Consider the following 17,678-nt stretch of genomic DNA (forward strand, 5'->3'; position numbering starts at 1 on the left):
ATATGATAGGCTTAGATACTGCAGCTTAGAAAAACCTATTGCACATGATAGGATTAGATACACAGCTTAGCAGGCTGTATCACATAAGTTTAGATGCACGAACGAAGCAGTATCATACATTATAAGCTTAGATACACAAGCTAAGCAGACAGTATTATATGTGATAGGCTTAGGTGCAGCAGCACAGAAAACCAAATTAGGATGATAGGATTAGATACACAGCTTAGCAGACCGTATAACACATGATAAGCTTAGATACACCATCTGAGCATGCAGTATCATACATGATAGGCTTAGATTCAGCAGTTCCATATCACGTGATAGGATTCGATACACTGGCTCATCAGACTGTTTGACACATTATGCAAACTAAGCATGCAGTAATCATACATGATAGACTTAGATACAGCATCTCAGCACACATGATGTTATTAGCTACACTGGCTTATCAGACAGTGTCACATATGATAGGCTTAGATACACCAGCTCAGCAGAACACTGTCCCTGATTTCTGTACACAGACATAACAGGAATGTATAAAGAAGAAAACGAACAACTATGAGGACAAGTTTATTAAACCGCCTAGCAATCTATAACCTCGTATAACTCAGAAACCAGCGGCACTAGGACCCGGTTGTCACACACTGAAGGGTGACGTCATCGTAGCTGATCTGTCACTCTCCCGGGCTCTGTGCTGTAATTCGTTGGCTGGAGGAGGAAGTCCCGCCCCCTCATCGGCAGCTTGGTTGCCGGGGTAACAGAACGCTGGCCTGGATCTGATCGCGGAGGCGCAGCAGGTAAAGTCACTGGATGTGTAACGTTTATAATATATAATCTGTCAGCAGGGGGGAAGCAATGATAATACCGCTAATATACGCTGCCCTGAGCTGCTATGGCAACCAGTGTGTCCATATGTATAATGGATACAATGTTGCAAATGACGTCTATGTGTAACTTATGTAATATTGTCTAATAAAAAAAACGGTCTCCCACCTGCGCCTCTATAGATTGTCCAAAACTACAACTCCCAGAACGACCTGACAGCCGCAAGAGATGCTGAGAGTTGTAGTTATGCAATAGATGAAGAGCCACCGGTTAAAGATACAATATCCCAAAATACAAAGTGTTATAAAGAATCGGTTTTATAGTCGCAACAATGTTCATTCCTTCCTGGGAAATGATGACAAATAACTAAAAAAATATGACAAAAATCTGCGTCTTCCTTCATCCCATTCACTATGGAGGGAAAAATACATAAAACAGTGGGAACCCGTCAATTTTTCCATCTGTAAGGGCTTGTTCACATCAGCGTTGCCCTTCCGTCAGAGGTTTCGTCGGGTTAATCCCTCAACGGAAAGGCAAATGGAACCACAGCTTCCGTTTCCCTCACCATAGATATCAATGGTGACGGAAACTTTATTGATGGTTTCCATTGGTCACCGTAGCGACAGGGTTCCGTTGTTTTGACGGAATCAATAGCGCAGTCGACTGCAAAAACGCAGCATAAATTGACATGGAATTAAATTCCGCACCGCAGGTGAAGCTATTAACGTTTACACTGTGTTTTTTTTACTAAATGTCACCCACTTTGCTGCCACTGTAAACACTGCGGAATTTCCGTACACAATTCCGTTGTAGAAATTCTGCAACGTTTACGCTACGTGAGAACCCGATCTTACAATATATACTGTGGATTTTGCGCAACGGAATTAGTTGCGGGAAATCTGCAGCAGAATACAGTAGCAGCAAAGTGGATGAAATAGAACAAATCTCATCCACACGCTGCGGAAAAAACGCTCAGAAATTGACCTGCGGTGCAGAATTTTATTCCGCAGCATGTCAATTGTATTTGCGTAAACGCTGCTTATTTACATAGTTACATAGTACGGTAGAAAAAAGACACATATCCGTCAAGTTCAACCGAGGGATGGGAAAAATGGAAGGGATGAAATAAAAATTCTACACATTGAATTCAATGGGGAGGTAAAACTTACAGAGATTCCACCGCAAAAAACGCAACTCAGAAAAAAAAATCTTATACTTACCCTGTGTTTCTTCCTCCAGGCCGGCCTCCTGGCATGATGCTTCATCCCATGTGACCACTGCAGCCAATCACAGGCTGTAGCGGCGGTCACATGGAATAAGGCTGGGTTCACACACCCTATTTACGGACGTAATTCGGGCGTTTTAACCTCGAATTACGTCCGAAAATACGGCTCCAATGCGCCGGCAAACATCTGCCCATTCATTTGAATGGTCTTTACGATGTTCTGTGCCGACGGTCATTTTTTTTACGCGCCGCTGTCAAAAGACGGCTCATAAAAAAGACGCCCGCGTCAAAGAAGTGCCTGTCACTTCTTGAGACGTAATTGGAGCCGTTTTCCATTGACTCCATGGAAAAACAGCTCCAATTACTTCCGTAATGGACGCTGCGAAAAACGCCTGCACATGCCATTACGTCTGAAATTACGGAGCTGTTTTCTCCTGAAAACAGCTCCGTAATTTCAGGCGTATCGAACGTGTACGTGTGAACATACCCTAAAACTTCATCCCAGAAGGCCGGCCTGGATGACGTCAGAGGGCCGGCCTCCTCGGATGACGCTTCAGCCCATGTGACTGCCGCTGCAGAACTCTCCTGGCCAGCTAAATGCCGCAGTTTTCCACAGTTTGGTGCGTTTTTTCACCCGGAATTCCCTGCAACGCACAGGGCGGATACGCTGTGAGCTTTTACGCAGCATATCCGCCCTGTGTGAACGCAGCCTAACTTTATATTACGTTTTCTTATAAGCACCGATCCCAATAACATATTATCACGGATTGTTTTGTTGGGTAGTAAAGTTTTAGCTCTGAAATGAAAGGGTTACAGAGGAGACAGACTCCTTCTAAGATGTCTTACCTGTTGGCAGTATTGTGGGTATCTAAGAAACAGGCAGCTTTGGTGTCACCTTCCCCCCGGGCAGCAAGTCAGTCCGGTCTGAGCAGTGAAGGGCCACATAGACCAGCGCTCTGGCGCTCGATGATCTCTGTACGTTCCTTATTATCTTTGATGTGGAAAGTCTGTGAGGCCTCATCTAATAGCCACAGGGCAGAGCAGCAACAAAGATCGTCTCTCGACATGTGAGTGTATTACAGGACAGATCATTGATTTCAATGAGATCTGTGTAATGCCTCTTGTCCCCTGTGGGGGTGCTGCAAGGGAATGAAACATTCTGCTATTTGGCGGCAATTGTTTCTTGTATCTGTTATGAATTTGCTCTTACAGGGGTTTTCCAACACTGTAATATTGATGACCTATCAGGATAAACTATCAATATCTGATCTGTGGGGTTCTGACTCTGCACCCCCAAAGATCAGCTGACTGAAGGGGCCACAGAGCTGCATCTTCTTCATAGTTTACCAGGCACTCAATGGAGCGCTGCTGCCTCTTTAGTCAGCTGGTCGGTGAGTCGTACTCCCACCGATCTAAAGGATAGACCATCAATATTTGGCCCTCTGCACGCGACCGTATTTTCATCTATCCCAAAATACTGTCTGTAAATACGGAACCGTAGTCATCCGTATTTTAACCGTATATACGAAAGGGTGTCCATGAATATTGCATCCGTATTTGATCCGCATATGTAAAAAAAAAAGGGAGTCTGCAAATGATGTCACCAACATGTTGCATAGCAACGCTTCCGTAAATACGGATGGTTTACGGATGCACATCCGTAGCCGTCCGTATTTACGGGAGCTCCCATAGACTTCTAATACGGCCAAAAAAAGGACATGTTCTATAATTTTTTGAGCACGGACACCTCTCCATAAATAAAAAGCAAAGGTGTTTGTAGACAATAGAACTGTATGGGTCCGTAATTACGGATGCAAAATACGGTCGTGTGCATGGGGCTTTAGGCTGGATTCACACAGTGCAGATTTGCTGCTGATTTTGTATGTATTTTTTAACTGAAAACCAGAAACGGAATCTGAACAGAAGAAATATATAAAGAACAGCCAGGTCTTCTCTCCTGGATCCAATTCCGGTTTTGACCTAAAAAATGCATGCAAAATCTGCAACAAATCTGCACTGTGTGAACAAGGCATTAGGCTAAATGCACACGTAGTGGAATTTGATGCGGAAAATCCACATCAAAACTGCAGGTAAACATAGTTAAATTCCACAGGTAAAATCCGCACTTAATATGCATAATTGCATTAAATGCATAAATGCATTAATTTTCGAATGCGTTTTTAAGTGCGGATTTTAGATTTTGATGCGTAAATAGGTGCAGATTTTGCGCTGCAGATTTTTATAAACTTGTCAGGTACAATTCTGAGACGGAAATGCAAGATAAATTGGCATGTTTCAGATTTTAAAATCTGTACTGCAGGTCAATTTACGTGATTAAAATTTTCGAAACATAGAGATAAGATTACTTGAAATCCCATTTCCTATGCTGGTGCTTTATTATGCAGTGGATTTGCTGCAGGAAAATCTGCGTGGCAAACTCGCACGTTAAACGCATTGTGTGCATGTGGCCTTAATGTTTTTCACAATTAATAATGTAATTTACAAACCCATTTTCTTACTACCCTGCAGTGACCTCACCCTATTATTTATAGCAATGTCCGACGCCGCAAAAGACAAGGCCGCTCGCCTGCTGAAGAAGAGGGGAAGCATTTCATCTCTAAGTAGCCATGAAGTCAGACCACGGGAAAGTCTCAACAAACCCCGGGAGTCCAGAGAGTATGTAGATCTGACGGTTTCTTGAGATAAAAGTAGATACATCTGTCATTACAGGGGCGATTATTTATGACCTGTCAGATATAACGACCACATGAGTAAATGCTCTACAAATTCATGACTTAGGCCTTATTCACACGGACGTGTCCGTTTTGCGCGCGCAAAAAACGCTGCGTTTTGTGCGCGCAAAAGGTCCGTGTGGCATCAGCATATGGTGCGTGGCAGCGTGATGACACTCTGTTTTTATGTTTACAAACAGAAAAGCACGAGGTGCTTTTCTGTTTTCATTCATTTGTTTTACTACTGTAGCGCGAATCACGCGCAGCACCCGGAAGTGCTTCCGTGTGCCGTGCGCGATTTGCACGCACCCATTGACTTCAATGGGTGCGTGCTGCGCGAAACAAGAGCAAGTATAGGACATGTCGTGAGTTTCACGCAGCGCACATACGCTGCGTGAAAATCACGGACTGTCTGAACAGCCCCATTCACTTACATAGGTCCGTGCGACGAGTGTGAAAATCACGCGCGTAGCACGGACGTATAACACAACACGTTCGTGTGAATAAGGCCTTAGGGTGTAGAGCGTTCTATTTAAAGACTTGAATCTCAGGCAAGAGACAATTGTCTAAAACGGCTGCCATTCAATTTTCCTGCAGTTCTATGAGTACAGTGTCTTATATCGACGAACCAGGGCACCATGATGACATCACCCGTCCAGCAGTCCTGCTGGAAAACACCTACCAAATAGGTACTGAATATCATTGGAAGATAGCTGCCAGGAATATAACTACTATAATACTGCCCCTCATACACAAGAATATAACTACTATAATACTGCCCTCTATACACAAGAATATAACTACTATAATACTGCCCTCTATATACAAGAATATAACTACTATAATACTGCCCCCTATATACAAGAATATAACTACTATAATACTGCCCTATATATACAAGAATATAACTACTATAATACTGTCCCCTATATACAAGAATATAACTACTATAATACTGCCCCCTACATACAAGAATATAACTACTATAATACTGCCCCTCATACGCAAGAATATAACTACTATAATACTGCCCCTATTTACAAGAATATAACTACTATAATACTGCCCCCTATATACAAGAATATAACTACTATAATACTGCTCCCATATACAAGAATATATCTACCATAATACTGCTCCTATATACAAGAATATAACTACTATAATACTACCTCCTATATACAAGAATATAACTACTATAATACTGCTCCTATATACAAGAATATAACTACTATAATACTGCTCCTATATACAAGAATATAACTACTATAATACTGCTCCTATATACAAGAATATAACTACTATAATACTGCTCCCTATATACAAGAATAGAACAACTATAAGGGCATGACCACACGTGGCGGATTTCCTCCGCAACTGTCCGCATCAATGCCGCACAGAATCTGCGTTGCAGATTCTGCTGCGGATCTGCACAAAATGTGCAGAAAATTGATGCGGACTAGCTGCTGCGGACTGCGGGAAAAGTGCTTCCCTTCTCCCTATCAGTGCAGGATAGAGAGAAGGGACAGCACTTTCCCTAGTGAAAGTAAAAGAATTTCATATTTACCGGCCGTTGTCTTGGTGACGCGTCCCTCTTTCGGCATCCAGCCCGACCTCCCTGGATGACGCGCCAGTCCATGTGACCGCTGCAGCCTGTGCTTGGCCTGTGATTGGCTGCAGCCGTCACTTAGACTGAAACGTCATCCTGGGAGGCCGGACTGGAGACAGACGCAGGGAGTTCTCGGTAAGTATGAACTTATATGTTTTTTTACAGATACATGTATATTGAGATCGGTAGTCACTGTCCCGGGTGCAGAAACAGTTACTGCCGATCGCTTAACTCTTTCAGCACCCTGGACAGTGACTATTTACTGACGTCTCCTAGCAACGCTCCCGTCATTACGGGAGCCCCATTGACTTCCTCAGTCTGGCTGTAGACCTAGAAATACATAGGTCCAGCCAGAATGAAGAAATGTCATGGTAGTAAAACCAATACGCTCCGCAGCACACATAAGATCTGCGGACTTCATTGCGGAATTTTGACTCTCCATTGAAGTCAATGGAGAAATTCCGCCATGAGTCCGCCACTGCTCCGCAACAGACAGAGCATGCTGCGGACACCAAATTCCGCTCCGCAGCCTACGCTCCGCAGCGGAATTTTACGCCTCGTCTAAACGAACACTGCGAAATTAAAGTGTAAGTCAATGGACAAACGGCACCGCTGCGGATTAACGCTGCGGAGTGTCCGCAGCGGAATTTAAGTTAAATTCCGCCACGTGTGAACCCAGCCTTATACTGCCCCCTATATACAAGAATAGAACTACTATAAGGCTGGGTTCACACGTGGCGGAATTTCACTTAAATTCCGCTGCGGACACTCCGCAGCGTTAATCCGCAGCGGAGCCGTTTGTCCATTGACTTACACTTTAATTTAGCAGTGTTCGTTTAGACGAGGCGTAAAATTCCGCTGCGGAGCATAGGCTGCGGAGCGGAATTTGGTGTCCGCAGCATGCTCTGTCTGTTGCGGAGCAGTGGCGGACTCATGGCGGAATTTCTCCATTGACTTCAATGGAGAGTCAAAATTCCGCAATGAAGTCCGCAGATCTTATGTGTGCTGCGGAGCGTATTGGTTTTACTACCATGACATTTCTTCATTCTGGCTGGACCTATGTATTTCTAAGTCTACAGCCAGACTGAGGAAGTCAATGGGGCTCCCGTAATGACGGGAGCGTTGCTAGGAGACGTCTGTAAATAGTCACTGTCCAGGGTGCTGAAAGAGTTAAGCGATCGGCAGTAACTGTTTCTGCACCCGGGACAGTGACTACCGATCTCAATATACATGTATCTGTAAAAAAATATATAAGTTCATACTTACCGAGAACTCCCTGCGTCTGTCTCCAGTCCGGCCTCCCAGGATGACGTTTCAGTCTAAGTGACGGCTGCAGCCAATCACAGGCCAAGCACAGGCTGCAGCGGTCACATGGACTGGCGCGTCATCCAGGGAGGTCGGGCTGGATGCCGAAAGAGGGACGCGTCACCAAGACAACGGCCGGTAAGTATGAAAATCGTTTACTTTCACTAGGGAAAGTGCTGTCCCTTCTCTCTATCCTGCACTGATAGGGAGAAGGGAAGCACTTTTCCCGCAGTCCGCAGCAGCTAGTCCGCATCAATGTACTGCACATTTTGTGCAGATCCGCAGCAGAATCTGCAACGCAGATTCTGTGCGGCATTGATGCGGACAGTTGCGGAGGAAATCCGCCACGTGTGGCCATGCCCTTATACCGCTCCTATATACAAGAATATAACTACTATAATACTGCCCCCTATATACAAGAATATAACTACTATAATACTGCCTCTATATACAAGAATATAACTACTATAATACTGCTCCTATATACAAGAATATAACTACTATAATACTGCCTCCTATATACAAGAATATAACTACTATAATACTGCTCCTATATACAAGAATATAACTACTATAAGGCTGGGTTCACACGACCTATTTTCAGACGTAAACGAGGCGTATTATGCCTCGTTTTACATCTGAAAATAGGGCTCCAATACGTCGGCAAACATCTGCCCATTCATTTGAATGGGTTTGCCGACGTATTGTGCAGACGACCTGTAATTTAAGCGTCGTCGTTTGACAGCTGTCAAACGACGACGCGTAAATGGACTGCCTCGGCAAAGAAGTGCAGGACACTTCTTTGCCACGTAATTTGAGCTGTTCTTCATTGAACTCAATGAAGCACAGCTCAAGATTTACGAGCGTCTCAGACGGCTCGCAAAATGTGAGGAGGAGCATTTACGTGTGAAACGAGGCAGCTGTTTTCTCTTGAAAACAGTCTGTCTTTTCACACGTAAATGACAGCTAGCGTGTGAACATACCCTAATACTGCCCCTATATACAAGAATATAACTACTATAATACCTCTCATATATACAAGAATATAACTACTATAATACTGCCCCTATATACAAGAATATAACTACTACAATACTGCCCCTATATACAAGAATATAACTACTATAATACTGCCCCCTATATACAAGAATATAACTACTATAATACTGCTCCCTATATACAAGAATATAACTACTATAATACTGCCCCCTATATACAAGAATAGAACAACTATAATACTGCCCCCTATATACAAGAATAGAACTACTATAATACTGCTCCTATATACAAGAATAGAACTACTATAATACTGCTCCTATATACAAGAATATAACTACTATAATACTGCCCCCTATATACAAGAATATAACTACTACAATACTGCTCCTATATACAAGAATATAACTACTATAATACTGCCCCCTATACACAAGAATATAACTACTACAATACTGCCCCTATATACAAGAATATAACTACTATAATACTGCCTCTATATACAAGAATATAACTACGATAATACTGCTCCCTATGTACAAGAATATAACTACTATAATACTGCCCCTATATACAAGAATATAACTACTACAATACTGCCCCTATATACAAGAATATAACTACTATAATACTGCCCTCTATATACAAGAATATAACTACTATAATACTGCCCCTATATACAAGAATATAACTACTACAATACTGCTCCTATATACAAGAATATAACTACTATAATACTGCATCCTATATACAAGAATATAACTACTATAATACTGCCCCTATATACAAGAATATAACTACTATAATACTGCCCTCTATATACAAGAATATAACTACTATAATACTGCCCCTATATACAAGAATATAACTACTACAATACTGCCCCTATATACAAGAATATAGCTACTATAATACTGCCCCCTATGTACAAGAATATAGCGACTATAATACTGCCCCTATATACAGGAATATAACTACTACAATACTGCCCCTATATACAAGAATATAACTACTATAATACTGCCCTCTATATGCAAGAATATAACTACTATAATACTGCCCCTATATACAAGAATATAACTACTACAATACTGCTCCTATATACAAGAATATAACTACTATAATACTACTCACTATATACAATAATATAACTACTATCATACTGCCCCTATATACAAGAATATAACTACTATAATACTGCCCATTATATACAAGAATATAACTACTATAATACTGCCCACTATATACAAGAATATAACTACTATAATACTGCTCCTATATACAAGAATATAACTACTATAATACTGCCTCCTATGTACAAGAATATATCTACTATAATACTGCCCCTATATACAAGAATATAACTACTATAATACGGCCCCTATATACAAGAATATAACTACTACAATACTGCTCCTATATACAAGTATATAACTACTATAATACTGCCCCTATATACAAGAATATAACTACTACAATACTGCTCCTATATACAAGAATATAACTACTATAATACTGCATCCTATATACAAGAATATAACTACTATAATACTGCCCCTATATACAAGAATATAACTACTATAATACTGCCCTCTATATACAATAATATAACTACTATAATACTGCCCCTATATACAAGAATATAACTACTACAATACTGCCCCTATATACAAGAATATAGCTACTATAATACTGCCCCCTATGTACAAAAATATAACGACTATAATACTGCCCCTATATACAAGTATATAACTACTACAATACTGCCCCTATATACAAGAATATAACTACTATAATACTGCCCTCTATATGCAAGAATATAACTACTATAATACTGCCCCCTATATACAAGAATATAACTACTATAATACTGCTCCTATATACAAGACTATAACTACTATAATACTGCCCCCTATATACACAAGAATATAACTACTATAATACTGCCCCTATATACAAGAATATAACTACTATAATACTGCCCTCTATATACAAGAATATAACTACTACAATACTGCTCCTATATACAAGAATATAACTACTATAATACTGCCCCCTATATACAAGAATATAACTACTATAATACTGCCCCTATATACAAAAATCTAACTACTACAATACTGCTCCTTTATACAAGAATATAACTACTATAATACTGCCCCTATATACAAAAATATAACTACTATAATACTGCCCCTATATACAAGAATATAACTACTATAATACTGCCCCTATATACAAGAATATAACTACTATAATACTGCCCCTATATACAAGAATATAACTACTATAATACTGCCCCCTATATACAAGAATATAACTACTATAATACTGCATCGTATATACAAGAATATAACTACTATAATACTGCCCCTATATACAAGAATATAACTACTATAATACTGCCCCTATATACAAGTATATAACTACTATAATACTACTCACTATATACAAGAATATAACTACTATCATACTGCCCCTATATACAACAATATAACTACTATAATACTGCCCATTATATACAAGAATATAACTACTATAATACTGCCCACTATATACAAGAATATAACTACTATAATACTGCTCCTATATACAAGAATATAACTACTATAATACTGCTCCTATATACAAGAATATAACTACTATAATACTGCCCCTATATACAAGAATATAACTACTATAATACTGCTCCTATATACAAGAATATAACTACTATAAGGGCGGGTTCACACGTGGCGGAATTTCACTTAAATTCCGCTGCGGACACTCCGCAGCGTTAATCCGCAACGGTGCCGTTTGTCCATTGACTTACACTTTAATTTAGCAGTGTTCGTTTAGACGAGGCGTAAAATTCCGCTGCGGAGCATAGGCTGCGGAGCGGAATTTGGTGTCCGCAGCATGCTCTGTCTGTTGCGGAGCAGTGGCGGACTCATGGCGGAATTTCTCCATTGACTTCAATGGAGAGTCAAAATTCCGCAATGAAGTCCGCAGATCTTATGTGTGCTGCGGAGCGTATTGTTTTTACTACCATGACATTTCTTCATTCTGGCTGGACCTATGTATTTCTAGGTCTACAGCCAGACTGAGGAAGTCAATGGGGCTCCCGTAATGACGGGAGCGTTGCTAGGAGACGTCTGTAAATAGTCACTGTCCAGGGTGCTGAAAGAGTTACGCGATCGGCAGTAACTGTTTCTGCACCCGGGACAGTGACTACCGATCTCAATATACATGTATCTGTAAAAAACATATAAGTTCATACTTACCGAGAACTCCCTGCGTCTGTCTCCAGTCCGGCCTCCCAAGATGACGTTTCAGTCTAAGTGACGGCTGCAGCCAATCACAGGCCAAGCACAGGCTGCAGCGGTCACATGGACTGGTGCGTCATCCAGGGAGGTCGGGCTGGATGCCGAAAGAGGGACGCGTCACCAAGACAACGGCCGGTAAGTATGAAATTCTTTTACTTTCCCTAGGGAAAGTGCTGTCCCTTCTCTCTATCCTGCACTGATAGGGAGAAGGGAAGCACTTTTCCCGCAGTCCGCAGCAGCTAGTCCGCATCAATTTTCTGCACATTTTGTGCAGATCCGCCGCAGAATCTGCAACGCAGATTCTGTGCGGCATTGATGCGGACAGTTGCGGAGGAAATCCGCCACGTGTGGTCATGCCCTTATACTGCCCATTATATACGAGAATATAACTACTATAATACTGCCCACTATATACAAGAATATAACTACTATAATACTGCTCCTATATACAAGAATATAACTACTATAATACTTCCCCTTATATACAAGAATATAACTACTATAATACTGCTCCCTATATACAAGAATATAACTACTATAATACTTCCCCCTATATACAAGAATATAACTACTATAATACTGCTCCTATATACAAGAATATAACTACTATAATACTGCTCCTATATACAAGAATATAACTATTATAATACTGCCCCCTATATACAAGAATATAACTACTATAATACTGCCCCTATATACAAGAATATAACTACTATAATACTTCCCCCTATATACAAGAATATAACTACTATAATACTGCTCCTATATACAAGAATATAACTACTATAATACTGCTCCTATATACAAGAATATAACTACTATAATACTTCCCCCTATATACAAGAATATAACTACTATAATACTGCTCCTATATACAAGAATATAACTACTATAATACTTCTCCTATATACAAGAATATAACTATTATAATACTGCCCCCTATATACAAGAATATAACTACTATAATACTGCCCCTATATACAAGAATATAACTACTACAATACTGCCCCCTATATACAAGAATATAACTACTATAATGCTGCCCCAATACACAAGAATATAACTACTATAATACTGCCCCTATATAGAAGAATATAACTACTATAATACTGCCCCCTATATACAAGAATATAACTACTATAATACTGCTCCTATATACAAGAATATAACTACTATAATACTGCTCCTATATACAAGAATATAACTACTATAATACTGCTCCTATATACAAGAATATAACTACTATAATACTGCTCCTATATACAAGAATATAACTACTATAATACTGCTCCTATATACAAGAATATAACTACTATAATACTGCCCCCTATATACAAGAATATAACTACTACAATACTGCCCCCTATATACAAGAATATAACTACTATAATGCTGCCCCTATACACAAGAATATAACTACTATAATACTGCCCCTATATAGAAGAATATAACTACTATAATACTGCCCCCTATATACAAGAATATAACTACTATAATACTGCCCCCTATATACAAGAATATAACTACTATAATACTGCTCCTATATACAAGAATATAACTACTATAATACTGCCCCTATATACAAGAATATAACTACTATAATACTGCCCCTATATACAAGAATATAACTACTATAATACTGCCCCGTATATTCAAGAATATAACTACTATAATACTGCCCCTATATACAAGAATATAACTACTATAATACTGCCCCTATATACAAGAATATAACTACTATAATACTGCCCCTACATACAAGAATATATCTACTATAATACTGCCCCCTATATACAAGAATATAACTACTATAATACTGCCCCCTATATACAAGAATATAACTACTATAATACTGCCCCTATATACAAGAATATAACTACTATAATACTGCCCCCTATATACAAGAATATAACTACTATAATACTGCTCCTATATACAAGAATATAACTACTATAATACTGCTCCTATATACAAGAATATAACTACTATAATACTGCCCCCTATATACAAGAATATAACTACTATAATACTGCCCCCTATATACAAGAATATAACTACTATAGTACTGCTCCTATATACAAGAATATAACTACTATAATACTGCTCCTATATACAAGAATATAACTACTATAATACTGCCCCCTATATACAAGAATATAACTACTATAATACTGCCCCTATATACAAGAATATAACTACTATAATACTGCCCCCTATGTACAAGAATATAACTGCTATAATACTGCCCCTATATACAAGAATATAACTACTATAATACTGCCCCTATATACAAGAATATAACTACTATAATACTGCCCCTATATACAAGAATATAACTACTATAATACTGCCCCCTCTGGAGAATAATATGAATCTGATAAGGGTAATACAGTTTAACAAGCATTGCTGTTCACATAGTCTTTAGTAGGATTTTTCTGTCTGGTCATTTTGATATACTAGTATAACGTATAATTCCCTCCTAGGTCCAGCTCGCCGTTTTCCTGTGGCCACAGTCAATAATATTTTAAAAGATGTTCTCACCAGTTATCTGCAGGAGGAGAAGTACGAGGCCGAGCTCTGTAGACAAATGACAAAGACAATCTCTGAGGTCGGTCATGAAGTTGTAGTTCACAGATTGTACTGTGACTGCTGTTGACAGATCTTATTACGGCTCTGTTTGTTTTTATTTTATCATTTTAGCTGACTAGTAGTCATTGATGAACCAGGCTGCAGGGGGTATTGAGTGTTATTGAGCCAATCAGATGCACAATCCATCCACTACAGGACACAGTATTAATATAAGTACATGATACAAATATTACATTATGTGACTATGTTGCAATGTTCATGTCCACATCTGTTGTATCTGTATTAATAGCCGACTACATCAATATAAAAATGTTCATAGGAATAAATCTTGATCATTGTATAGTGAAAAGTTTTCCATCTTTCTAATATACTTTGTGTTTCAATTCCTCACCTTTTACAAGATCTCTGCTTGCTGTTAGTAAATGGAAATATTCTCATTTATATCCAGAGGCTGAAGACCCATCCACACCTAATACTTTTCACAATTGAGCGTTTGTTACAATTGTATCCAGCCTAGACAATCCTTTGTGAGCTAAATATCAACAGCACAAATCTGTCCTGATAGTTTGTTACAATGTATCAGTGAAGGTAAAATGTATCAGTCCGGAGTCTAGGCTGTTTAGTTCACAGAGGGTTGTCTAGACTGGATATATAAGGGTCCAGGATACTTTGTATTGCATAGGGGGACCTGCTAAATAATGAAAATACTGGGAAGTTGTTCCCACTATTATAATTTAACATTTCCTATTTACTGTTGGTGGAGGATCCCTTTGGGATAAATTTTACAGATTGCATCTTTTCCAATTTACAGGTTGTGAAAGCCAGAGTCAAGGACTTGATGATCCCGAGGTATAAAATCATTGTTCTTATTTACATCGGACAACTAAACGACCAGAACATGCGAGTCGGGAGCCGCTGTATCTGGGACCCAGCGTGCGACACCTTCTCATCCTACACGTTCAAGAACAGCTCCCTGTTTGCCCTGGCCAATGTCTACGCAGTTTATTACGAGTAGGCGACAGTCGGAAAATGCTGCACTGAAGCATAAGGGTATGTTCACACGGCCGAAGAACGGCCCATAAAATTGTAAGCAGAGCGCCTCCAAACATCTGCCCATTGATTTCAATGGGAAAAACGGCGTTCTGTTCTGACGGGCCGTTTTTTTACGCTCCCGTTTTGAAAAACGGCAGCGTAAAAAAACGGCCACAAAAAAAAGTGCAAGTCACTTCTTGGGATTTTTTTGGAGCTGTTTTTTATTGACTCTATAGAAAACAGCTCCAAAAACAGCCGTAAAAAACGCAGAGAAAATCGCAAGTGGCTTAAAAAACATCTGAAAATCAGGAGCTGTTTTCCCTTGATAACAGATCCGTATTTTCAGACGTTTTTGAGTTTGTGTGTGAACATACCCTTACACCTCTGATATAATTGATAGGCAGCTTATGGCTTTGTATGGGTATGTTCACACGCTTACTAAAAGACGGCTGAAAATACAGAGCTGTTTTCAGAGCCTCTGATTTTCAGGCGTTTTTGAAGCTTCTATTGAGGCTTCTTTTCAGGCGTTTTGGAGGCGTTTTTCATAGAGTTCAATGGAAAATCAGCTCCAAAAAACGCCTCAAAAAGTGAGATTTTACTTCTTTTTACGGAGCGTCGTTTTATGCTCCGTTTTTTAAAACAGAGGCGTAAAAGGACGCTCCATATGAACTAAATGTTGTTTTTTCAATTGAATTCAATGGGCAGATGTTTGTAGGCGTTCATCTTCCGTTTTTTTCAGGTGTTTTTCGAGGTGTAAACACCCCAAGATACGCCTGAAAACACTGCGTGTGAACATACCCTATGTGTAACTACAATTCACTCAACTAAAGGTGGCCGTACCTGCCGACCATCTAATGTGTATTGGGTGTCCCGACGCCCTCCTGACGGCAGATGTGGGGGGGGGGGGGGGATCGGTCAGGTTGGAGTTTAACATGTCCAGTCCTTTGTTCCCTCATTAGATGAGCGGCCGCCAGCTGCCTATTCCCCCATTGTATTTGTATGGCCCCCTTAACTGTCAGGATTCCTGGCACTTGTAGTTCCACATCAGCCACAAATTCCCTACCTCTACACTAGATCATGTTCAAGTACAGAAAATCCACAATAACTTGAGTTTTTTTTCTTCTATCAAGTTGTTTCGAGGTTATACCTGTTTCTGGGAAAGCTGGGTGACATCAATATGGCCACCATTATAACTTAGCCCAGCTTTCTCAGCTCCCTGAATGGCAAATCTGCTTAGTTTGTGCAGTGATACATAACCCTTTCATCTATTGCCATATATCTAGACAGAGTTGCCTTACAGAAGTCTAGAAAAGCTGAGTGGCCAGTGTATGGGCAGCTGTATTGCGTAATACCCAGCTTTCCCAGAGCAGGATAAACAGCTGAATATAAATCTAATTGACAGGTGGTAATGACTCCAGAATTTATTTACTGGGATTTATTATAATGTAAGGGGGAGGGGTAGAGAAAGCAAGCAGATCTTTTGCGCTGACTATCTGTGACCAGCGAGCGTGTCTGACGGTTTTCCGTATATTCACTGACTTTTTTTGTACAAAAATATTTATTATGTCATTCTGTAGATGATGGGGAACAAAACTATAAATTTGGAAATACCATTTGTAATGTTATACATCAGTGTAAGAAATTTGTAATTCTATTTAAAAAAACGACCAGAATTTTGCAATAAAAAGATTCAATCCAGTGGAAATCTGACGTTTTCAATACAACTCATACGATGATATAGGGGCCAATGTGATGCTGGCAAAGAAAAGGAAATAGATCTCCGGTCGAGGAGCTACAATTACAGAAGCATCTTCGCCAGAGTTACCCTTTAAAATGGTTGATGAGATTTAAAAAAAAAAAAAAAAAAAAAAAAAAATTTCCAGAAAAAGCGCCACTTTTCTTCATGTGGCTGTGCCTGGTACTGCAGTTCTGATCCATTCACTTGAATAGCAGACACAGCACATGGACAAGTAAGGCGCTGTTTAAAATTAATTAATGCAGGAGCAGAACTGTGTGAACATTTTCTCTGCTACAGTGTATCAGTATATTTACAGTCATAT

The 17,678-nt window shown here is 39.7% G+C and overlaps 1 protein-coding gene across 2 annotated transcripts; it reads left to right on the forward strand.

Annotated features, from left to right (window-relative positions):
- Nucleotides 1-713: 713 nt before the first annotated feature.
- DYNLT5 (dynein light chain Tctex-type family member 5) lies at nt 714-17,311 on the forward strand. 2 transcript variants are annotated; one of them, XM_075832091.1, is made up of 5 exons: nt 714-797; nt 4,580-4,726; nt 5,380-5,471; nt 14,481-14,605; nt 15,398-17,311. In XM_075832091.1, the coding sequence occupies exons 2-5, from the start codon at nt 4,605-4,607 to the stop codon at nt 15,599-15,601; spliced, it is 543 nt and encodes a 180-aa protein (XP_075688206.1). In that variant the 5' UTR covers nt 714-797; nt 4,580-4,604; the 3' UTR covers nt 15,602-17,311. The 2 variants fall into 2 exon arrangements, with proteins under 2 accessions (XP_075688206.1, XP_075688207.1); XM_075832092.1 differs by having other exon boundaries at nt 739-797; nt 4,603-4,726.
- Nucleotides 17,312-17,678: the final 367 nt, after the last annotated feature.

The sequence above is a fragment of the Rhinoderma darwinii genome, chromosome 7 (assembly GCF_050947455.1).
Source record: "Rhinoderma darwinii isolate aRhiDar2 chromosome 7, aRhiDar2.hap1, whole genome shotgun sequence".
In the NCBI taxonomy this organism is placed as follows: domain Eukaryota; kingdom Metazoa; phylum Chordata; class Amphibia; order Anura; family Rhinodermatidae; genus Rhinoderma; species Rhinoderma darwinii.

What these genes read in the sequence shown, in the direction of transcription:
- DYNLT5 (XM_075832091.1), top strand. Translation starts at nt 4,605, where the DNA reads ATGTCCGACGCCGCAAAAGACAAGGCCGCTCGCCTGCTGAAGAAGAGG. An exon ending in AAACCCCGGGAGTCCAGAGA is followed by an intron (nt 4,727 to 5,379) that starts GTATGTAGATCT and finishes ATTTTCCTGCAG; the next exon opens with TTCTATGAGTACAGTGTCTT. An exon ending in TGACAAAGACAATCTCTGAG is followed by an intron (nt 14,606 to 15,397) that starts GTCGGTCATGAA and finishes TCCAATTTACAG; the next exon opens with GTTGTGAAAGCCAGAGTCAA.